The following is a 24,896-nucleotide window of genomic DNA, read 5'->3' as shown; positions in this document are numbered from 1 at the left end:
AGGGACCCTCAAACCTGCGAACTGCTGGAAACACTGCTAGTCTTCCTCTTCAGAGAGTCCCCCTGGCACACAGACAATAAGGAGCTGGGCATGATCGATCGGAAGTCGTTGAAGGAGCGCCGTCGTATCCCTTCCAGTTCATCTGGGATCTTCAACGACTGAGGCTGGGCTTTTGGGAAAAGCTTGGACAGAAGGGGCTCGTCCGTGTTGTTGTAACGCCCGAATGCCCGGGAGATGCCAATCAGACAAGGGACGGCATATTTGCACAAGTACTCTGGAACAGCAAAACACACCTTTTGACACATCAATAATATAATGGATTAACAAAAAAACACAAGAAGAGGCTGCCCTTAACTAGATAATTTGTATTTAGATCTTGAGAAATTGTCTCAGATTAAAATCTTTTTCACTTCAATAATAATCCTGACAGACCATGTCAGACATTATTATGCAAAAATTATTTTATAACATGTCACACAAACAGCACAATCCAGTCTTACGAAAAAATCACATGGAAGGTTCCACAATTATTTTTGGTAGTCCAAAGAAGCCCAAAATATACATATGGTATTTCAATAAAGGCATATCTGCACATAATGGTGCAAAAGGAGTGAACCTTCTTAGGTGGTAGTGCCAGGCCATTTCTAATAAAAATGTTACATGATGTGGGTAAGCTGAAAGACAAATTAACCTAAACAGGAAGAGTCACACCTACGTCCCAGCCTCACATGACAGCTTTCCTCTGAGACTCATCAAAGCTCCAATAACTCACAATCAGATTAACAGCCCCTGACACTCCACTAGAATAAATATCAAATGTACCTCTTGACTCCTTTAGCAGGTTTTTATCAATATTATTTTGTTTGTAATTAACGCAACACTGGCTTCATAAATGACTACTGAGATCCACATCATCTACAATTCATGAACTTCTCAGAATTGTTTTTGAAACTGAAACCTGAATTACAGTGCAACTGGGAAGAAGGTGTGATCTTGGAGCTGCCATCTTGGAAATCAGGAGGAAAATCAAGGAGAAAATCAGCTTCTCCTGGAGCCCTAATGCACCAACAGAACAGAAAAATTACAAGCAGGCTACTTCCAGGAGTATGCCCTGTTACAAAACCTGGACAATTACATACACATACATAAAACACATAAAAGTAAGCCCAATATTGTTGTTATTAAAAAATAACTGCTGGGTTCTTCCAGACAGCTCATTTTACTCGAGGTAATATGAATGAAGCTAGGTTCCACTTAGCCTGGCAAACTTGAAGAGCCCATTAGTGACCAGGTCTTTGAAACAGAAAAGTCACAATGAAAGTCAATGTTTAGAAGCACCCAATGTTAGAGGAGCAAAAACAGACTGCAACATTAATGGGAATGTCCCACAACATAGTGATCTCTGTTAATTTGGAAAAGTCAGAATTATCTATACCAAGTGAACCTCAGCTCTACCACAAAACTGAACCCCCGCCTGTGCTCAATCTCAGTCTCTGAGGATCTTGTGGCAGGAGTATTGTCAGTCCCGGGTCAACAGAATGGTACACAGAATTCCATGTGTGGAAAACATCAAATACAGATGCACTACCCAGATCTGCATCCAGACAGAGAAAAAGATGTGCATCTACACTAACACTAAGAAGGCAATAGTATTAGTTACAAAGTAGTGGACCGGAGACAGATCAGTTGGCGAGCCCCATTGTCCTAAATCCACATCGATCTGCCTCTGTGCAGTGACACACTGAATAGGACAAGCCAGACAGTGACTCAGCCTGATGTTTGTTTGAATACTTACCTTTAACATATGGTTTATTGACTGCAACACCTGCTTCTGAATGGGGGGAATTGGAGCAACACTGGCACCCTATGAGCTATATCCTTGATGTACATTAATGTTGGCGATATCGGACTCGGATGCCTGCTGAGACACTGTGCATATAGTATGGTGATAAGGGAAATATTTGCAGTGGATGGTTGGCATCAGCCCCTCTCTTGAGCAATGTACTTACAGGGAGTGCAGAATTATTAGGCAAATGAGTATTTTGACCACATCATCCTCTTTATGCATGTTGTCTTACTCCAAGCTGTATAGGCTCGAAAGCCTACTACCAATTAAGCATATTAGGTGATGTGCATCTCTGTAATGAGAAGGGGTGTGGTCTAATGACATCAACACCCTATATCAGGTGTGCATATTTATTAGGCAACTTCCTTTCCTTTGGCAAAATGGGTCAAAAGAAGGACTTGACAGGCTCAGAAAAGTCAAAAATAGTGAGATATCTTGCAGAGGGATGCAGCACTCTTAAAATTGCAAAGCTTCTGAAGCGTGATCATCGAACAATCAAGCGTTTCATTCAAAATAGTCAACAGGGTCGCAAGAAGCGTGTGGAAAAACCAAGGCGCAAAATAACTGCCCATGAACTGAGAAAAGTCAAGCGTGCAGCTGCCACGATGCCACTTGCCACCAGTTTGGCCATATTTCAGAGCTGCAACATCACTGGAGTGCCCAAAAGCACAAGGTGTGCAATACTCAGAGACATGGCCAAGGTAAGAAAGGCTGAAAGACGACCACCACTGAACAAGACACACAAGCTGAAACGTCAAGACTGGGCCAAGAAATATCTCAAGACTGATTTTTCTAAGGTTTTATGGACTGATGAAATGAGAGTGAGTCTTGATGGGCCAGATGGATGGGCCCGTGGCTGGATTGGTAAAGGGCAGAGAGCTCCAGTCCGACTCAGACGCCAGCAAGGTGGAGGTGGAGTACTGGTTTGGGCTGGTATCATCAAAGATGAGCTTGTGGGGCCTTTTCGGGTTGAGGATGGAGTCAAGCTCAACTCCCAGTCCTACTGCCAGTTCCTGGAAGACACCTTCTTCAAGCAGTGGTACAGGAAGAAGTCTGCATCCTTCAAGAAAAACATGATTTTCATGCAGGACAATGCTCCATCACACGCGTCCAAGTACTCCACAGCGTGGCTGGCAAAAAAGGGTATAAAAGAAGGAAATCTAATGACATGGCCTCCTTGTTCACCTGATCTGAACCCCATTGAGAACCTGTGGTCCATCATCAAATGTGAGATTTACAAGGAGGGAAAACAGTACACCTCTCTGAACAGTGTCTGGGAGGCTGTGGTTGCTGCTGCACGCAATGTTGATGGTGAACAGATCAAAACACTGACAGAATCCATGGATGGCAGGCTTTTGAGTGTCCTTGCAAAGAAAGGTGGCTATATTGGTCACTGATTTGTTTTTGTTTTGTTTTTGAATGTCAGAAATGTATATTTGTGAATGTTGAGATGTTATATTGGTTTCACTGGTAATAATAAATAATTGAAATGGGTATATATTTTTTTTTGTTAAGTTGCCTAATAATTATGCACAGTGATAGTCACCTGCACACACAGATATCCCCCTAACATAGCTAAAACTAAAAACAAACTAAAAACTACTTCCAAAAATATTCAGTTTTGATATTAATGAGTTTTTTGGGTTCATTGAGAACAGGGTTGTTGTTCAATAATAAAATTAATCCTCAAAAATACAACTTTCCTAATAATTCTGCACTCCCTGTAATGTTTTGTTATCAGGATGCATGCAAATGTAATAGGGATGCACTGATAGTTGGGGGGGGATTCAGTGTGGGTGAGGGTGGTTGGGGGTGTGGAGTTTGCAGTTATTGTTTCTCGCTGAGGCATATGAACCACAATCTTCACATACTTCACAACTAGACAACATTACTAGAAACTACATTCGAACTATACTCACGTGAGGGTCAAAGTGATCAAGTGGAATATACGAGTCCCCAAAAAGATAAGCCACATTTTGGAGTATATGGATAGGTACAAACTGAGATTGGATTCTTGCAGGAGACGCACCCTGTGTCCTTGGACCCTATGGCATTTACCCTTAGTTGGAGGCTGAATAATTACTTTGTCTCATGTAGTACTTACGCTAGAGGCATAGCTATACTCATTAGAAATAAAATCCTTGCACTTCCAACCTCAATTCAAACAGAGCAATTCTGAGGTGCGAAATCACTATTTTGAGGGTATCCCACGATAAAATCCTATGCCCTCAATGTGGATAGCCTTGAGTTCTTTGAGGAAGCAATGTCACTGTGTAGACAGCACATAGCAGACAATGTACTATGTGGGAGAAACTTCAACCTCACCCTGTGCCCTGAAACAGACTGTAGTAATACCACACCTACCAATCGCTCAAGAGCCGCCAGGTTGCTGCAGCAAATAATTACAATGAAAGAGATGAGAGACCTGTGGAGGGAGAAATATGGTCGGAACAAATGGTTTTCTTACTACTCTGCGGTCCACAACACTTTCTCTTGCATTGATTTCCTGCTCAGGTCACTAGCGGTACTACCATGAGTCGAAGGAGTAGCACACTTGCTCGGTACCCTCTCTGACCATTCCCTGATTGTGCTTACACTTGAGCACCGGTATTGGCTCATCGTTTCAACCCCTGCACTTCCCTAATGGAACACTTAGAGACACAGCTTTCCTAGACAATCTATTAGAGGCAATTGTGGAGTTCTTTGAGAATAATACTGGCTCAAAAGTGAGCTGTGCCATGGTGTGGGAGGCGTTCAAGGTTCATATAAGGGGCTTAGTCCTGAAGTCGATCAGGAAGGAACTGAACCGAGAAGAGGCCAGATTAAGGCAATTAGAATAAGCCTATGAGTTGAGCCGCAGTTCACAAATGTTGGCAGACCTAAACAAAAGACTGTCTTAGAGGTCAGGGAGATGATGGAAAATGCAATGAAATAGCTAGCTAAAGATGCAGAAGCCTGCAGATATGGTAAAGGAGACAGCCCAAGCAAAACCTTTTCTTGGCTATTGAAGGAATCATCTACACAGGATTCTATACATTTCCTCAAACGTGACATAGGAGGTAGCGCAGAGTTGCAGCAGACACAGACATGCTCCAATATCTAGACAGCATTCCGCTTGTCTGGATTGAAGGGGCACCCAAAGAGCTTCTCCACAAACTAAGTAATGTGGAGGAAATAGTCTTAACTACTGACAGCTTGGCAAATGGGATATCTCTGGGCTCTAATGGCATCACGGCTGATATCTATAAATCGTTCAAACAGAGAGATGCGAGTGCCACAACTGCATCTTTTGATGCTGAAAATGCATTTGAGTCTCTTGAATGGCCTTTCCTGTTTTCAGTGCTCCGTAAACTTGGCATCCCCTTCAAAATATTGTACTTAATTACACTGGGGCACACTAAACACCTGATCAGGATCCGCATGAAAGGCTGTCTTTTGGCTCAATTCCCAATTGGCAGAGGTACGATAAAGGGATAGCCCCCCCCTTCTTGACATTTTCTGTTTGCTCTTGCAATGCAGCTTCTAGCCATATAGCTACAAGCCGTGCATGTACATTGGGAGCTCACATTCCCGAACAAGTGCATATTATTATCATTTTATGTCGATGACATCCTGCTTTTTGTAAAAGATGTAGATGAGAACTTTGCACCACTTATAGATGAGATGAACAAGTTACTTACCTTCGGTAACGCTTTTTCTGGTGGGTACTGTGGCTAGCTGTGGATTCCTCACCTTATGAATGCTCCCAATGCGCCAGCATTCAACGGAAATTTTCTTTCTAGCCCCTCACATCGACGAGGACGTCACAATTGCACGGCTCCGCGCGCGACTCCGTCTGACGTCATCGGAGCCATAAGAAGTCCTCAATCAGCTTCACCATTTTTTACATGCCTTCAAGGCGAACAGGTGAATACCGACCTCACAAGCACATGTGCCAATCCAACCGAACATATATATATATATATATATATATATATATATATATATATATATAAACAAAATCACAATATCTGTTTATACAACAACAAAACTATATATACATTTTATAATTAACAAAGTCTTGGTATGACCAGACAGGCAACGGGGAGGTAGGTGGGACTGTGAGGCCTAGGACCAGAGCCGCAGAGCCTCTCTGCAGAGAAGGTACGACCCTGCCCCTCCCTGCTTGTTGATGTACCACATCGCTGTAGTGTTGTCCGTCAAGACTTAAACTGACTGACCACAAATGGATGGGAGGAAGGCCTTGAGAGTCAGACGTATCGCCCGCAATTCTAACAGATTGATGTGAAACATCTGTTCCACTGGAGACCAATGGCCTTTTAGCTCCAGGTCCCCCAGATGAGCTCCTCACACTAGAGTGGAAGCATCTGTTATGACTGTGGTCACCGGAGGTGGTAGACAAAATGGCCTTCCTTGGGAAAGGTTGCTGTCCACAGCCCACCATCATAGATCCACTGCAGCATCCCTGGAGATAGTTATTGACTCCTCGAGATCCCATTTGTTTTGAAACTACTGCTTGCGGAGGCACCACTCGAGAGCCCTCATGTGCCAACGTGCATGAGTGACCAACAGAATGCAGGAAGCGAACAGACCAAACAGATATAGGATCTTGAGGACTGGAACATCCGCTCCCTTTTGAAACATTGGAATCATCGCCTGAATGTCCTCAATCCTCTGCGGAGGAGGGTAGACCTGATTCAATGTTGAGTCCAGTACTGACCCTATGAACAGGAGGCGTTGAGAGGGCTCCAGGTGAGACTTGGGAACGCTTACTGTAAACCCAGGTTGAACAACAATTGGGTTGTCATCTGCAAGTGATGCAGCATGAGCTCTGGGGACCCGGCTTTGATCAGCCAATCATCCAGGTAAGGGAATACAGATATTCCTTTCCTTCGGAGGTCCACTGCCATCACCTTTGTGAAGACTCGACGTGCGGAAGTAAGACCAAAAGAAAGGACCGCAAACTGGTAGTGTTGCAACCCTACCACAAACCAGAGATGCTTCCTGTGCGACTAAAGAATAGGGATATGAAAATAAACGTCCTGCAAGTCAATAGACACCATCCAGTCTTCCTTGTTCAATGCAAGAAGCATCTGTGCTAGGGTCAGCATTTTGAAGTTCTACTGTTTGAGGAACCAATTCAAAATCCTCAGATGCAGGATAGGCCTCAATCAACCATCCTTATTGGGAATCAGGAAATACCTTGAATAACATCCCTGACCCTTTTCCTGCTCTGGAACCAACTCCATTGCACCTTTTAACAAAAGGGCCTGCACCTCCTGCTGAAGCAACAGGAGATGATCTTCCGTGTAAAATGAATGACGGAGAGGGAAGGAAGGGAGAAACTCCCAAAAAGGAAAGGCATAACCTTTTCCCACTATACTCAGCACCCAAGAGTCCGATGTAAATAACTCCCACTCGTGGAGAAAATGAAACAGCCTTCACGCTGTGGGTAAAACATGCTGGAATATGGAGAGAAAACTAGGGCTGCTTTCCTTGATGGGCTCCCCCAGAGGAAGAGGATGAAGCGGGAAGCTGCTGAGTGGCTCCTCGCATCCTAACCCTCCCACAGCCCCTATAAGACCTGTAGAGAGGGTTGGCAGGCTGCTGAACGTTGGATTGTAGCCTTCCACGAAAAGAGGACCCACGGCCAAACCCTCTGAATCATCAAAAAGACCTAAAGGGTGCAGACGATGATGCTTGGAGACCCAAAGATTTTGCAGTAGCCCTGCTTTCTTTAAATCGTTCCAAAGCTGAGTCCGCTTTAGTCCCAAACAACTTTTCGCCATCAAAAGCAAGGTCCATCAGCGTAGCCTGAACATCAAAGGAGAAACCAGAACCTCTGAGCCACGCATGCCTCCGGGGTGCTACATAAGTGCCCGTAGCCCTGGCAACCGAATCTGCAGTGTCCAAACCAGATTGAATGACCTGCTTTGCTGCCGCTTGACCGTCCAGCAGGAATTCATTAAAATGCCCCTGCACATCTTGATGCAAATTTGGCACAACTGCTCTTGCCGAGTCCATTAGGGCATAGATATACCTCCCCAGCACACACATAGCATTCAGAGACTTAAAGGCCATACTGTCTGAGGAGAAGCACTGGAGAAGCACTTCTTAGCTGTCTGCTCCATACGTTTACACTCCCTATCAAATGGAGTCGTAGGGAACGAACCAGGAGCTGACCGCGCAGAACAAGAGGCTTGCACCACCAAGCTCTCAGGCGTTGGATGCTGTGACAGGAACTGAGGATCTCCTGGAGCAACTCTGTATCTCCTAGCCACACGCTTGGAAACCGCCGGTGTCGTGACAGGCTTCCTCCAAATTTCTAAAATGGGCTCAGTAAGGGCATCAGCAGCCTTTTTTATCACACTGTGGTAAGAAGCTGCCTTAATTGTGAATTCACCTCCAGGGGATAAGAATTCCCAACTCAGGGGATGTATCCAAACCATTAGCAGAGTATAGGCCATGAAATCCACCTACAAGCTCTGGAATGTCCCCTTCCTCCAATAGTCGTTGTTGATGCTCTTGCTCCTCCAAGAGTCTCAAGGCCCTCCTTCTCGACCTCAGTCTGGACTTCAAACACGGCATCAACAGAAAATTAACCGACGTCGACGATGCCGGTTTCAAAGTAGAAGGTCATTCTGGCAGAGGAGAGGGAGGCGAATCCACACTGTGTGTCGATCGGGATCCATCCGGCACCAGCATCAACTCCGTCGGTGCCGCTGGCACCAACATTCAGGGAAGAGGTGGCAAAGTCATTGGCGCCGAACCAGTACCTTCACAAGGAAGAAAGGGTACAAACGGAGCCTGCTTGTACGACGCCGTCAACCCCAGCGTGAATGCCAACGGACCCGTGGGACCAGCAGGTGCACCAGAGGGGGCTATAGCTCTGTTAAATATGCTAAACATAGCATTGAGGAACGCTGATGGATCTGCTCCCGGAGACAGGAAGGCAGGAAAGCTTTGCTCCTCCTGAGGAGGCTGGACTGGCTCCGATGCTTGCACACCCGACTCCTGATCAGGAGTGGACGCAGGAGAAAAATTAGCCACAGGGCTTGCCAGGGACTCGGAGATCTCAATTAAAGTCGGCGCTGGAAAAGCCTGTGGACTCTGAGGCTGAGGAGACATTGCAGGGCTGATCTCCCACACTGTGCAGAGCTGTCTCGGAAGGGACCGAGACCGATCTCTGGACGAACGACGTCGAGATTCGTGCCAGCACTGCTTCTTATGCGACTTCGAGTATCTATGCGACAAAGTGTCCATCGCCTTTGATCTTCGGCGACCTCTCTGCTCTTTCTTAGCTTTTGCCAAGAAAAGCTTAGCCTCTCTTTCTTTCAAAGCCTTTGGGTTCATCTGCTGGTAGGACAAGCACTCCTCTACATTGTGGTCCGAGCTCAGGCACCACAGGCAATTTTCATGAGGATCCTTCACTAACATGTGACCCCCGCACTCACTACAAGGCTTAAATCCCGATTTTTTCAGTGGAGACATTGTAGCGCTCTACAACAATTCCCTCAAAACAGTAACTGCAAGAGGTAGGAAAATAAACATTAGCATTGAAGGCACAGAAAAAAAGGAACTGGCGTCAGCGCTGGCGAGGACTTCTCATGGCTCCGATGACGTCAGACGGAGTCGTGTGCCTAGCCGTGCAATTGTGACGTCCTCGTAGACTTGAGAAGCTAGGAAGAACATTTCCATTGAATGCTGGCGCATTGGGAGAATTCAGAAGGTGAGGAATCCACAGGTAGCTGTATCCATCAGAAAGGGTGGTGTCTGCATGTGTACGATATAAGCATTAACTGATCAAAATCTGAGATGTTTCCACTTACGGCTGCAATCATAAATCTTGGTTATTGCAGAAGCGTCCAAAAATGAAAATGTTGCTGAAGCAATTGAAAAAAATTTTTTTGATTCCACTGAAGAACCTGCTAAAGAAGAAGCTCCACATTTCTGGGACATTTGTGACATGTGGACACCTTTAACTCTTCAAACATCAAATGAAATAACAAGGGCTATATTTAAAAAGCTAAAGACCCAGCAACACACATCAGAATCCGACTAGGCCAGAATACAATCAAAGGGAATGGTATTTTATATTTTAGACAACAGTTTAGTGTGGTTGTATTTTTTGAACGTAAAGAAAACCCGGAATGGATCAGTAACGATCAAACACCACTCAGGCACTGAGTAAACCCTATGGCATGACACATTCAAGCTTCGTCCACATTCTAAAGATAATAAAATAATTTTGATCTGCAAGGAACACAGTCCACTACTGCTGAATAAACACAGATCTCCTGCTACTGTACCTTTATCCTGGGTCTGCGGAGACTGGCACATTCCAAGCAGAAACTGCATCACATCAAGGATCCCCTCGAGGATCTACAACAAACAGAAGAAGAACATAAGTTTGAAGGAAAGTGTGCAAGATTACAAAGATGTAACGTTTAGTAGTGGCAATAAGTGCATGTTGAGGCGTTGTAAGGTAGGAAAAGGCAGTCTCACTAATCTTAAGTGTAATACACTACATTTCCAGCACAGACACTCTTGCACCCTCACTAGAAGTACCTCCATAAGTGTTGAGCATGTAGTACTGACCTGCATCCACTGTCTTAGAAAGAGAAGTATAAAAGATGATGTTTTTAAGTATATAAGATCTATTACTATTAAGAAAACAAATGTTTTAGAAGCACTGACATTTTGGGGAGACAGAAGACTTATGTACTGCACTTATGAATATAATGAACATCACAGTGCCGGAATTAAGAATAACTGGAAGTAAATTCAATTATAGTGGAAGGAAATGCAGAACCACAAAACAAAGGCAAGTGTTGTTGAAAATACTCAATTAAAAAACGGCCTGATGAGGTCTTTCATAGAACACGACAGAACTCCATACTCAGAAGCATTACATACCTGTGCTCGGAAAACAGTGTCCCTGTGGGCAACATCTGAGAGTAGAGTCACCAGACAGAAACTAAATGTTTCAGAGACCGGAAGCACACCTGCCAAGAAAGCACAAGAAAACCAATGTCACACTGTATGTGGTATGGATTTCAGCAAAGAGAAGACTTCCCGTCCCACCAATCTTTGTATTTCAGCAACCAATACAAGGCCCAGACCTTTGAAAGGTTAGTTTAGAAGATTTTGGCCTAATTACAAGGCCTGTGCATTTGTGGATGCCCAAATGGTGTGCAATTTGCACTCATGTCAGCAAACGGAGCCTACATTTGAGCCTAAAACAGGATTACTGGATCTGTATGGTGTCACATCTCTTTAATATGCTGTGGACCCTTCCTAAACTGTGACATTACTTAAAAAGTTACAATACTGCAAAGGCAGTTTAGTTGTGCCAAGGGTACCCAATGGAAACCAAACACAAAAAGCTTAAAATAAAAGGTACACCAAGATAATACCATTCCAAAATAATTAGGGACAAAAACAAAGATGAGCAAATCAAGTACATTATATAAATATTGCATATTTCATAAGAAGCAAAAAGTATAGTCCCAACAATGAAAACAAGGGAGAAGCAAGGAGAAGGAACACAAAAAATGGCAGAAAAAGCAAGGCGAAAACAGTGACAACAAGAGAAAAGCAGGGAGAATGTACCCCAAAAATGTGGGGGAAAAGCAGGGAGAAAGCAGTGAAAACGAGGAAAAGGCAATGAGAAGGCACACAAAACAGGGGGGTGAGCAAGGAGAATGCATTTGAAGAATTCTCTGCAATGGGTTGGCACTCAGAACACCAGAACAGTAATAGGTCTTCGCCTCAACTAAAGAATCTACCATCAGAAGAGCATGAGTAGTGTTTGCAATGTTGACTAAATCTGCTGCCTCTGCAGAAAATAGCGCTGGAGCTCACCTCTGGCTTTCCGGGACATGCTCTCTTCAATCCACTGCACCTTTGGAAGCCCTTTCAGCAACCGCAGTAGGTAAGGGACCATGTCCTCCTTGTGCTGGAAAAGGAGAGAAAATGGGTTAGACAACAGTTAGAAGTTCAAAAAGGAGCCAGTAGAGCTGGTGAAGCTGAAGTTTTTGAATGAAGTCTAATCTAGAATTCTTATTCCTTACACCTGGACTCTGCGACATAATAGAAAAAAAAAAAAAATTATGCTACTTCTAACATCAGTCACAGCATTCGGCTGGCAAGTGAGCGCAATGTGGTGATAAAACCCTAGCTGCATCCACATCTCTCAATATCTGAAAAGTGAAATGCAGATATTGGCATAAAATCACTTGCAAAGCCAGTAGATCTTGTGTATGCAAGATCTATTGGCTTTATCAATGTTTTCTAGTTATGTTGTGAAGCAGCATGAATCGGAGTAAAAAAAAATAAAAAAAATAACATAGTCAATACACAGGACTTTCAAATCATGCAGCCAAAGTACAGTACAACATAACTATAAAAAACACAGACAAAGCTAAATAGGTCTTGCATACACAAGTGCTATTTGCCTTTGTAAATTTTGTTTTGTGACGTTAACAGAAGCAAAGCGGGAGGGCTAGAAGGGGTAAGCAACAAAGAGGGAGGGCGCTCCAGCTAAAAAACTAAATTAAGTTAGGAAAACAGTGCTACGACGCAGCCTGCACTGGCTGTATGCATATTAGTGCTTTTTTTTTATGGCGGACAGGGAAGGGCCAACAAGGAGAATGAGAAGCGGGCGGGAGAGTGCCAGGAACACGTCGGACAGGAGGAGAGGGGACAGTAAGAGGATGGAAAGCAGGAAGTCAACAAGAGGAGCAAGCAACATGAAAAAGAGCAGGAGTTAAATGGGAGGAGCAAGCAAAAGCACCAACAGCAGGAGGAGGGCTGGGGGAGAGCAAATAACACCAAGGATAGCAGGGAGGGGGCAGGCAATACAATGGACAGGGGGAGGAAGTTGAGAGGAGTCAAGCAACGCAACAGAGGATGGGACGATTAAGCAACACAATCAATGGACATGGAAAGGTCACATACAGACTCCTATGGAGTGCTTTCACAAGCAAAAAAAAAAGCAGCTACAAAAGCACAAGCAGTGGAAGGACACTGGGCAAGAAAGCAGTACTGGGGCCACGCTCCACGTGAGGGACAAACACAAGAAGAGGAAGTCAAGCTGGCATGTATTGACCAATTAGAGGCAAGCATATGAGCGTGACTATGAAGTCAATCAATGGAAAACAATGTGCAGGCTCTAAGCTCACTGTAAGCAAACAAAATGCTTTGCAAGTGACAGCATATGCCCTGTCTTAGGTGAGACCTAAAAAATTGAGCTAGATTCAACTCCTCATTAGAATATAACTAAAAAAAGAAGATTAATTGAGGGCGTATAGAAGGAAACTGCATTAAAACAAAGTGCCCTAGGTAACTGAATCAGAACTCTCCTTCCGGAAGTCTGAGATTACCACAAGTACATCTTCAGCACAGTTTGTGTTGGTTCACTTTCTTTGATGATAGAGATTTCAACATAGTTTCCAAAATGTATTGTGCAATTCTAATAAAAGAAAAGGTATTTTCAGAGTTTAGGGCTAGATCTCAAAACATTTGTTGCCAAATCCTAGTGGCAAACTGCGCTCAGCATTTTTGCAATAGTTTCTTAACATAAGTATAACTATAACGGCTGAATTTCTATGGTTTTGTGTGGGTAAAACGTGTGTGTGTGTGTGTGTGTTTATAGTTAGGAAAACTTTATTCTTTCTATACAAATCAAACTTTAACTACACAAACATCATAACTACACAATTTCATTACAAATTCTCAACTTCGAGTTATACCTTAAAATTATAATTTATGCACCACTTTCAAATTACTATAACTTTATATAAACAAACAAACTTGTTTATAAATGTGAGGTACAAATATAACTTTAGAAGTTCTAATTTTTGTGTAGTTTAAGTTCGGGATGTTTATAAAGAATGAGGTTTCCTTACTCAAACAAAGGTTTAAACTTTGGGTTCTGAATTTTAATGGGTTTTATTTTTAAAAAATAAATGTGTTTCAAATTGTTCAGTGTCGTTGACTGGAGTGTAGTTAAGTGTAGTGTCATACAGCAGAGTGGAGCAGAGTGTTGTAGTGTATAGTATTATACAGAGTAGTGTTGTAGAGTGGAATGGAGTGAAGTAGAGTAGAGTGTGGAACAGTGGAGTGGCTTGCAGTGGAACAGCATACAGTGGAGTGGTGTAGAGTGGAGTGTGGTACAGTGGAGAGGGGATGAGTGGAATAGCATACAGTGGAGTGGTGTAGAGTGGAGTGGCACTTTGGCTACATTCTAGATTATAGCCTTATAGGAAGTAGGATTTATCATTGTTCCCTACTTATTACCACTTTATTAAAGAGGTAATAGGTAGTGAAATGTATTTATATTTTTCTATATATGTGTTTTAAAAGTTTACGGAGAACCACACTAGCATCTACAAGTACAAAGATAGTTACAAGAAAGATATATATATGTATATATATATATATATATATATATATATATATATATATATATATATATATATATATATATATATAATAATATATAAATACACTATAGTAAACTATATTCCTTAAAATAGTCTAGTACAGTGTATTTGTAATTTTTTAACAAACTATTTTTTTAAGTGGTGTGCTATTTTGTAGGTATTACCACAGTACTATGTAGAATTTTTTGTAAAGCATTAAAGATGCCAAAACAAATTGAAGAGGGAGGTCACCATAAGGTTCTGCAAAATTATACATATTCAATACTTTGGGGAGGAGGGTGGGGGGTCAGGGAGGTGGGGGTTTGAGAGAATCCCCAAATAAAGCCAATCTTGGTTTGGTGGCTGGTAAAAGGAGCCAAATCTTGAGGTAGGAAGGAACTGCCGTCTTACAAGTCTGAAAGGAGGACATGGAATGGTGCATGCTGGCGAGAAAACAGATATATATGAGGGTAAAAGCTGCACTAAAAAATAGAAAAAGATTTGGGAGGCACAGCAATCACACAGAGGTCTACACATACAGGGGTCAAATATTGGTTGTAAAACAGTCATTAAGAAAGAAAGTGATGTGTGGATTGATCCATTGTTGAACCTGGCAGACGTGCCCTCTTAGGCGCTTATGCAGTGTTGCATGACGCCTGATCTGTATTTCAATGTGAAGATGGCGATGAAATGTTGGTTTTATGACTTAAGAAAATGCAATAATTTTTTTTTTTTAACTATTGAAATTCACCAGTTATATGTAAATGACATAAGAATAACTCGTACCACTGTATATTGCATGTCAGCAGTGAGGTAATGTGTGAAGCCATAAGCAGTGCGTCATAGTGGTGCAAGTTATACTGGTCCTCCAAATTGTGAAATTACACCCTCTTCTACTGTGATCAAGTAGCCCCTAGAACCTCAGACACCCAGACACTTAACTCTTCCCTCATTGTGACAGTAAGTGACATATTTAATTAACAATGGTTCACAAGCTATGGGCTCTCACTCTGTTCTGCTTACCTCCTATTAACCCACAATCCATAAAATAATGCTGTTGTTAAAATGGACAGTTGAGAAGATGAAAAAAAATCAAAATTTTCTCCTGGAATTTGCAGCTGTTAACGTTGAGAATGGTGACTCAAAATTATATAGTTTTCTGAAACCGTACTCAATTTGTTTGCAAGAGCCACATGGGTTTATTTAGAGTTGGGTGCTTGCATAACATTATATGAATTGGGTGCTTGCATAACATTAGATGAAAAGTGTCAGATGCCCTGACCACTGTATTAGGAGTGCAGTGATGCTCATGCCCCCTCTAAAGATGGCGGAAGAGATATCCACCAGTTTTTTGGAAGATGTCCTACTACACAAAATTATAAATAAATAAGCACTACAGCTTCTGCTTCCTATTAACTGCTTTTAAACCTACTGCAATTCCAGAAGGAGATCATCAGGGGATTTTTGATGCTATTCTTTGCAAGAATAATAGCTGAGATCAAGCAAGATTAAACTTTCCTTTTGTGCAATGGTCTAATCTTAATGGTTATCAACTGCTCTTTTCAGGGTGGATGTAAATCTTCTTAAGATGTGACAGTATGTAATACATTAAAGGATATCAATGAAATCGATTCAGAATTCAGTCACATATCTTTTAAAAGCTCTGAGCAACTTGTACATCTGATTTTGGCTTATTTGTTTCTGTTTTTCATGGCTGTTTTCCAGAAGATAGTTCAGATAAACTCACTACTAAATAAAATATTGACTTCATTAAATATTTATTTCATCTATTCATAAGCAATGAATTAGGATCTTCTGGATCCTGGCAGGAGCTGAGTGATCATAACTCACGTTTTTTTTTTCTTCTTAAATCAGTCTTTCTGATATGACACTCTGAAAGCCTACTACTATTGATATTGTACAGGCAAACAACAAAAAGTTACTTCAATTAAATAAATCTTGATCTGGTCACTACTACTTGCTTATTTTGTATTATGAAATTATAGCTTGGGTGACAATAATTTAGGAAAAAACAACTGTAATCAGGTACTAGAAAGAGTGTACTGTAATTTCATTAAGCCTTCTTGTGAGGTGACCAAAACAAATATGTGGCTTAATGAAGCCTATAAGAAAGTTAAATAGGACTCATTGCACACACTGTAAAACCATAATAGTACAAGTTATTATTACAACTAGTCCATAAAAGCAACCTACTGAGAAATAACAAACAAGGAACACTCAACACCTTAAAGAAAATTGTGTGAGCCTGTGTGAAGCAGTTGATGTAAACAATTCACCAAACTAAGGAGAACTATTGTGATGAATGTGGAGTACAGCTAGCCTGATATACTGTATAATTTGTTATTAGAAGCATGGGTTATTCACTTTCCCTCAATATTTAACTTGTTTTCCTGACATTCTCTTTACGTTCTCAGTTCACACACTATATCAAACACTTACGTTTGCTGCTAACAAAACCACTATAGTGTTAGAAAAACAAAAAAACACTAGGGAAGGGTTCTGGCCAAGGAAGGGTAGCAATATACCTTTCCATATATGATGGGACATTTGCTACCCCAGTGCTTAGAAGAGAGTTGAATTCTGTACTCCAGGCAGACAAATCTTCAGCAGAATGGAAAGAGGCTGAAATAATCCTCCTGCACAAGAAGGACAATGCAAAACGAGCTACCTATATCTCTTTAAACAGCACATAGAAATAATTTTGAGTAATGCTATTTACCTTCCATGAAATTTCTGCAGAGGAAAACTGAATTCTAATATCAAGTCAGTTAAGACCATAGAACAATACTAAAAAACGACACTGACTTGCAGTTGACTGACATCATCAACCGTAATTTCTTATTTGAGATACTGGTCGCTTATGGCCTGGAGCCCACTTTTTTCAGAATTCTTGAGGGTCTCCGCAGTGATAATGGCGAATTTAATTAAGAAATTCCCATTTTCAAGAGGGACGCGCCAAGTGTTCATTTTTAGATTGTATTATCTATGATTTAGGAATGTTTTTTAGAATCAACCTCTCCAGATATGCTAAAAAGAAGCTTCTGTAATTTTACAGACAGATGAAGGTGTTGTTATGGCATACACGGAAACATCGGCTTTACTGAGCTTAAATCTTTTGCACTGCTTAGCACTTAACAGTTAAAGGTTGCAACTTAAGTTATTGGGCTGACACCAGAGTCACCTGAAAGGGTCGTCCTCGTCCCCTACCTTGCCCAGCCCCTAAGTTGTAGAAAGGGGAACCAAGGTAGCCATCTTCATGATGTGCCCCTCCACCCAGCTTCTGTGAGCCCTAAGCAGCCCAGAAAGAAAGACCAGAACAATGTTGGTAAGAACAGACAGCTTTTTTGCTGCGCAATTCTCATATGAATCTGTTGTTCATATGAGACTGTACTAAAAGTGACAAGATAAAAAAAAAATCAAAAACCTAGCTAAAGTGAGTAGAGGCTGTTTATCCTAGTTTGCTTCTGTTACTGAGTCTGCTTAGCTTTAGTGTTCGAGGTGTGTGAGAAAATGCCCCTTTTTGAGCAGGAATAGTCTGGTAACCATTGTAGGTACTCTATCCCATGAAACTAGTAAACGTTTACTAATCTCAGATTGGCATATTTAACCCTCCTGTAAGGTTATACCATGAGGAATAAAAACGACACCCATGACATGAAATTTAAAGGTCATCTGTGGACTGCAGCACTCATTGTGCCACATGTTAGCGCAAAAAGGAAAGCATTCTGTCAGACTTACCATCGTGGCCTGCCTGCGGCAGTTTAACCATGCTGTCTGAAACCGCACAATAACCCTTCTGACAGAGGAAAAAAATGTATTTTAAACATTAATCACTCCTAAGTAGGCCTTGCAATCCATATGGTAGAGTACATGGCACTGAAAAGTGGGACATGAAGAAATGTATTTTATTTTTTTTGTCCAGCATATGATCTCCAGAGGAGAAAATGACTACTACCCTTAAGTAGATCCATAGGTGTTAAGAGTTAGTTGGTTGCTGCCAGGATCTTAAGAACTGACACTTTTAGGCTGGTGGTGTTTGCAGTTGCACGATAACTCCAGGCAGGTTGAATATGGCAGTCTAAGTGCATTTGTGATACTGACGCTAGAACACTTCAGGAGAAGCACTAAAGGGAGCTAGGAGGCCTTTGAAAGTACGAGGACAAACATGTCTCAGCCCAAGGGTTTGACTATAGTGGGCAGGTATGTGAAATTCATTTACTTATAATAATCTTCTTGAAGGAATGTTCCTAATAGTTTAATTTTATCTTTAACCAAACCCATCATGCACTTTTTACAAACTGTGTTTATTAACTCCTTTTACATTAATTATTTTAAGTGGTTTCTAACAGCTTATATTGTAAAACCTTTTATGAATTTTCAACTTTATTTACTCATTGAGATGTTTGATAAATTGCACTATTCACTTAAATTTTTGTGATAGACAGCGTATTTGAGTTTCCTCCTATGGGTACTATCTCAGTTTGCCAGACGGCATAACGGATCCCTTTGGAGCTATTTTAGAGCTTTTGTTTTTGTTTTGTTATGAGGTTCTTGCTTTTCTGGCACTTTGTTTTAGTATGCAGATATTTTACTGAGGGTACTCCAATGGATCTATCAATTATTTGCACTGAGTTCTGTAACTTATTGAGTTTTATGAAATTTGTATATTTGTCCTTAATTGTGTGCTTTTATGGTTCTCTGCACTGAAATAAAGTTGTTTGATGTTTATGATGAAAAAATGTAATGTTAGATATGACAGGAATCCAAAAGCTATCTTCACTGTGGGAGGCTATAAAAAAGTAAAGCATATATTAAAATATTAATTATGTTATTTCAGGTTTGGGACAAGCTTGAGAAATAGTTCATTATTTTTATTTTAATTTTTTTATTTTAAATCCAATTCAAAGATGAAGGTAACATTTGCTTACTAAACATGTAGGGAAACTGACTTTCAGAAAGTTACCTTTTAGTCTCTGAAGCTCCTGAACATTAATTTGCATTAGTCTGCCAGTTGCTGCCTTGTCACTGCTTGAACTTAATGATATGTTTAATGTGTTCCCTGAACAGGACAATGGCTTAGGACTGGCTGCAGGCTTGGCAGGGTGTGGGGCAGGTGATCTGTATCAAAGCAGGAAGGGAAGCTGGGAAGGTTCTAGGAACTTTGTTAGCTTGAAAAGGACAGAGGTGACGCTTTACCAGTGTAGTGATCCTTCACCACCAATAAGAACAGCAAATGTAACTGTAGATCCTGATGCTTATTTATTGTAAAGAGCTGCTACTTCAGCAACGTCGCACAGCCAGCCAGCCGCTCTTCCTCCAACCGACATAGAATCTAATCCCTGCATTCTACACATTATCTATACAAAAAAAAAAAATCAGGGTTCATATAGGGCAACTACTAACCCATAAGGCTCTCAAGGCGTTAAGGGGGTTGGTTGGTCCTCTAAGCTTCAGTTGAAGAGCCAGGTTTTAAGGTCCTTCCTGAATTGAGGTAGTGATGGTGACTGCCTGAGGTGCAGGGACAGAGAGTTCCAGCTCTTTGCCTCGAGGTAGGCAAAGGATCTTTCACCAGCCGAGGTCTTCCGTATGCGAGGTACAGTGGCTAGTGCTTGTTGGGCAGAGCTGAGAGGTCAGATGGGGGAGTAGAAGGAGATGCAGTGGCTGAGGTAGGTGGGTCAAGGAGGGCCTTGTATGTGTGGACGAGGAGTCTGAAGTTAATTATTTTCTCAATAGGAAGCCAGTGGAGGTGTCTTAGGTGACTGAAGATATGTTTGAGGCAAGGATGTCCAGTCTGAGTCTGGCAGAGGCGTTTTGGATGTGCTATAGTTTCTTCAGGTTCTACTGGGAGGTACCAGTGTAGAGGGCATTGCCATAGTTGAGTCTCCTGGTAACCAGGGCATAGGTTACGGTTTTGCGGATGTCATCTGTGGCGGCGAGGAGGGCGGTCTCTATGCTGTAGTTCATCCTGATGCATGACTGTGAGGTTTCCAGGATGATGTTGTCCTCGATGTGCTTACGGAGCCGAGTGTTGATGGTTATTTCAATGACCTTAGCTGGGAAAGGCAGCAGGGAGATGGGGCAGTAATTCTTGAGGTCTTGGGGGGGGGGGGGGGGGGGGGTTTCAGCCGTGGGTTTCTTCAAGTGCGGGTGGATCTCTGCGTGCTTCCAATCCTCTGGGAAGGCGGCTGTCTCTATGGAACAGTTTAGGGTGTGGAGGAGCTCGGGTGCGATTGAGGAGTTGGCTTTGCTGAAGATGGGGCGAGGACAGGAGTCCGTGGGGGTTTGGAATGGATGCTGCTCATGATGGTGCAGGTCACGTCTGTGGTGAGGGTGGTCCATTTGTGCAGGATCTGTGATGGTTTGATGGGTTGGAGCTGGGGGGCTGTTGGAGTGCTCAGAGGGTCTTGGGATCCGAAGCTGTCATATATGTCTTTTGATTTTCCGGGGGAAGAAGTTGGCTAGCATGTCGCAGAGGCCTCGAGATGGAGGGCTGCTTGCCGTTTCTGACTGGGGTTTGGCAAACTCTTTGACCATGGCGAAGAGCTCTTTGGTGTTGTGAGCAGTGGCGCTGATACGGTCCTGCAGGGCGGCCTTCCTGGTGACTCTTATGAGGTGGTGGTGGGATTTCGGAGCAGCTTTGAAGGCCTCAAAGTCTTCCAGGGACTTGCTGTTCCTCCATCTCTTCTCTAACCGACTGCAGGTGCGCCTTGAGTCCTGGAGTGCAGGGGAGAACCAGCTAGCCTTCCAAAGGTGGTGTTTAGCTGAGGTCTTAAGGAGAGGTGCTAGGGTGTTGCCGCATTCGGAGATCCATTGGTGGAAGTTTGTGCTGAGATGTTAGCATCTGCGGTGAGGGAAGACTTGCTGAGGGTGTTGGAGAGCTATTCCTCAGTGATCCGGTTCCATTGTTTGCTTGGGGCTCGGCGTGTTCAGAGGTGGATGATCAGTGAGGTGATGGTGAAATGGATGAAGCGGTGGTCAGTCCACTGAACTGTGGAGGTGCTGTCGACTGTGATGTTGCTGGTGGAGAAAATGTTTTTGAGCGGGTGACCAGCGATGTGTGTTGGTGAGGTGATCAGGTGCTTTAATCCTATTGTGGCGAGGTTGTTGAGCAGAGAAGCGGTGTTGGTGCCATTGTCAATGTGGTAGTTGAAGTTACAGAGGAGGAAGTAGTTTAAGGAGGTGAGAGGAGAAATTATGTTGATGATGGATTCGCTGAAGGTTGGACAGACACAGGGTGGCCTGTAGATGAGGGTGCTGCAGAAGTTTGACTTGGGTGTGGCGTGTATCTGGAAATGGAAGTGCTCACCTCCTCATTGACAAATTGAACCCCATTATCGGAAATAGGGAACCAAGGATATCCCTCCTGTGGGAAATCTTCTGTAAGGAAATCAGTTACCACCTAAGCATTCAGTTCTGGTAAAAAGTTTTACTTCTGGCCTTGGCGTATAAGTCCATTGCTACAAATGTGAAAAAAAAAACTGGCCTGGTAACTCACTGAAAGGAACAATCAAGTCAATGCACACTCTCTCCCAAGCTCTACGTAGGAAATCAATAGGCTTCAGTTGTGGTTTCCTTACTACCAAACTCTTCTCTGAAGTTGAGCACAAAGCACATTCACCTACAAAGCAATCAACTTCTCTGTCCATCGAAGACCACCACAATGTTTGTCTCAATCGTCTTTTCGTGAAAGTAGCACCCAGATTTTTACGCACTTTAATCTTAACACAACTGGAGGTACCAACTTTTCTCGCCCTAGAAGACCATTGTCAAGTGACAATTTCTCAGATACTTTCCCGAACAGCTGACACAGACTAACAAAAGAGATCTTTCAGAATGCCAACCCTTAGAAATAGAAGATATAACATCTTTCATAACTGCATTCAATTCCATCTCCTTCCTCCATTCATGTTCAGAAACCACACACATTTCTTCAAGATCTGATGTAGCAATCAAATAATTCTCATCCATAACATCCTCCATATCATCACACTGGATTGCACATCTAGATAAAAAAATCTGTAGGCACATTCTTACCCTCTTGGATATGCAAAATGTCAAAATAGAACTGTAACAATTTAGTTGTCAGCCTTGAAAAATTTGAAGTCTGTTCTTTGATCTTCTCGTCGAATAAGATAGCAACCAGAGGTTTAGGATCCATTTTTACAGTGAACCTACTACCCCAAATATAAGATGTAAACCTTTGAATTGCCCACCAACAAGCCAATAATTCATTTTCTAAGGTTGAAAAAATATATCCCCCAACATCCTAGAAGCATAATTAATGGTATTTTCTACTAGGCCATTCTCCTGTGTAAGGACAGAATCCAGACCACAGATACAGGTATCTACAGTGACACAACAGGGATGTTCCGGGTCAAACAGTTTAAGGCTTTCAGAACTTGCCAACTGTTTTTTTTTTTAACTCACTTGAAAGAATCTTGGCATGCAACATACCACTTCAAGTTAACATTTTTTTTTAAGAGTAACGTCAAGGGTTTAATGTGTGAAGCATAATCAGGAATAAAACAAAAATAGAACTTGCACATCCCTTTGAGTGATTTAAGAGATGTTTTATCAGTGGGAGTTTCCACATCAATTATTCCATTAACCAAACCTAGTCTTTGTTCTATACCATCTCCAGAAACAATATAAACCAAGTACGCAACCCTGTTTTTACATGACCCACATTTTTCCATTTTAAGAACCACTGTTTATTCTTGTACGATGGTTAACACCCATACGCAACTCCAGAGAATCCAGAACACAGCCGCCTGCCTCATCCTGGACCTCCCTTGCCATGAACACATCTCATCACACCTCTAATCCCTTCACTGGCTCCCCATCGACAAGAGGATCACCTCATCCACGCACATAAATCCCTCCTAACACCGGCCCAACCTACCTCAATGAAAGAGTGAACTTCCACACTCCCATTTGCCACCTCCGATCCGCCGACCTTGCACTCGCCACAGTCCCCCGCATCCAACGCGCCACCACAGGAGGCATATCCTTCTCCTACCTTGCCCCCAAGGCCTGGAACTCCCTCCCCACCAACCTCCGCAAGACCCAAGACCTCCTGTTCTTCAGAAAGAACCTCAAGACATGTCTGTTCGAACAGTGACCCTACTCCCCCCCTTCACCTTCCCCCCAGCACCTTGAGACCCTCACGGGTGAGTAGCGAGCTCTATAAATTTTTTGATTGATTGATTGAACAACCAATCAAGAATGACTTAATGCTCTTTCTTGGTTTTTGAAAATATTAATACATCATTTTGAAATGTGACAACTCTTTTGACACATCTGAACACTTGGTACATAATCCTTTGGAACACTTACTCCGCCAAGGCTAACACGAACAGCATTCTGCGATAATGGAATGTTCCAATGGGAGATACAAATAATATGGAGTGCCTGTATTCTGGGTCTGGTACCACCTGGTGCTAGGCTGCAGCAAGGTCCAACTTACCAAACCAGTTTGCACCAGATACTGCGGCAAGCAAATCAAAAATCTTAGTTAGAGGATGTGAATCGATCCAAATGGCGTTATGCAAACTTCCTAAATCCACACAACTCATAATTCACCATTCCTTTTGCAAGCTACCACAAGAGGAGACAGCCATAACAATGATTTGATTGGTTTGATGATTCTGTTGTCACACAACTTCATCAACTCCTTTTCAAGATCTTCTCTAATGGAAAATGGTACAATATGTAATTTATGTTTCACTGTATGGATCACTCTTTAGTTTTGATTTTATGCTGAAACCCTTTTAAGGTTCCCAGTTTATCCAAAAGTGCATCAGCAAATTTTGTACACACATCTTCAACTTTTATATACACATCTTCTATTTGATTTTCTCCCACTCTGGAAACATGCTCTTTTTTACGAGGTCTTAACAACATTTTGAACGGACCCTGGTGAAACCATCTTAACATACATAGTCCTTTGACAGCGACATATATTTTACCAAAAATCTTCCTCTCTCTAGATGTCAACACATCTTAAAAAACAAAAAAATGAAAGATCAACGCGTCTCCATTCATAAGACACTGCTGCATGGTCAGGAGGTTCTAAAATTATATCCTGCCATAGATCATTGAATAACTCTTGTGTGATCATTGTTATTCTTACTCTCAAATTAACTAAGAATTTTACTGATCTGTCACCAATTTGGATATCTGCATACCGTTCTACACAGGTAGAAGGATGACCGGAACCTATGGTGTCTTCGATAACCACTAACACCATATCTGAAGTTTGTCGAACTGCCCCTCATAACTTTCCTTCCCAAGATTTGGCACCACACTGTTATACCTACCTGTCTGTTTCACCTGACTGACACAATCTGGTGAAATGACCCACCTTACTGCAATTCCTGCAAGTCTTTCTCACTCCTAAAATGTGATACATTTCGACACCTAATACATACATTTGTTTGTTTAAAAATATCCTTTCAGGTTTTGAGCCCTCTTTAGACTGAACGGAGTCCTTTACATTGGTTTTCACTTTCTGTTGTACAATGTTTACTACTTCCATTTTCTTATATTTAAGCTCTTTCATGGAGACCTAAGATGTTTCCATACTTTTTAGCTACATTCAATGT

The 24,896-nt window shown here is 42.2% G+C and overlaps 1 protein-coding gene across 2 annotated transcripts in view; it reads right to left on the bottom strand.

Annotated features, from left to right (window-relative positions):
- PI4KA (phosphatidylinositol 4-kinase alpha) overlaps positions 1–24,896 on the bottom strand; it is a 520,678-nt gene that overhangs the window by 449,910 nt on the left and 45,872 nt on the right. For both annotated transcript variants that reach the window (XM_069215218.1, XM_069215217.1), the window contains exons 3-6: positions 11,711–11,804; positions 10,763–10,851; positions 10,156–10,228; positions 15–274 (exon numbers count right to left, since the gene is read on the bottom strand). In XM_069215218.1, coding sequence (XP_069071319.1) covers positions 15–274; positions 10,156–10,228; positions 10,763–10,851; positions 11,711–11,804 — 516 coding nt within the window. The remainder of the gene's footprint in view (positions 1–14; positions 275–10,155; positions 10,229–10,762; positions 10,852–11,710; positions 11,805–24,896) is intronic.

This window comes from Pleurodeles waltl, chromosome 11, assembly GCF_031143425.1.
Source record: "Pleurodeles waltl isolate 20211129_DDA chromosome 11, aPleWal1.hap1.20221129, whole genome shotgun sequence".
Classification (NCBI taxonomy): Eukaryota; Metazoa; Chordata; class Amphibia; order Caudata; family Salamandridae; genus Pleurodeles; species Pleurodeles waltl.
This window is presented reverse-complemented; position numbering and strand designations above follow the sequence as displayed.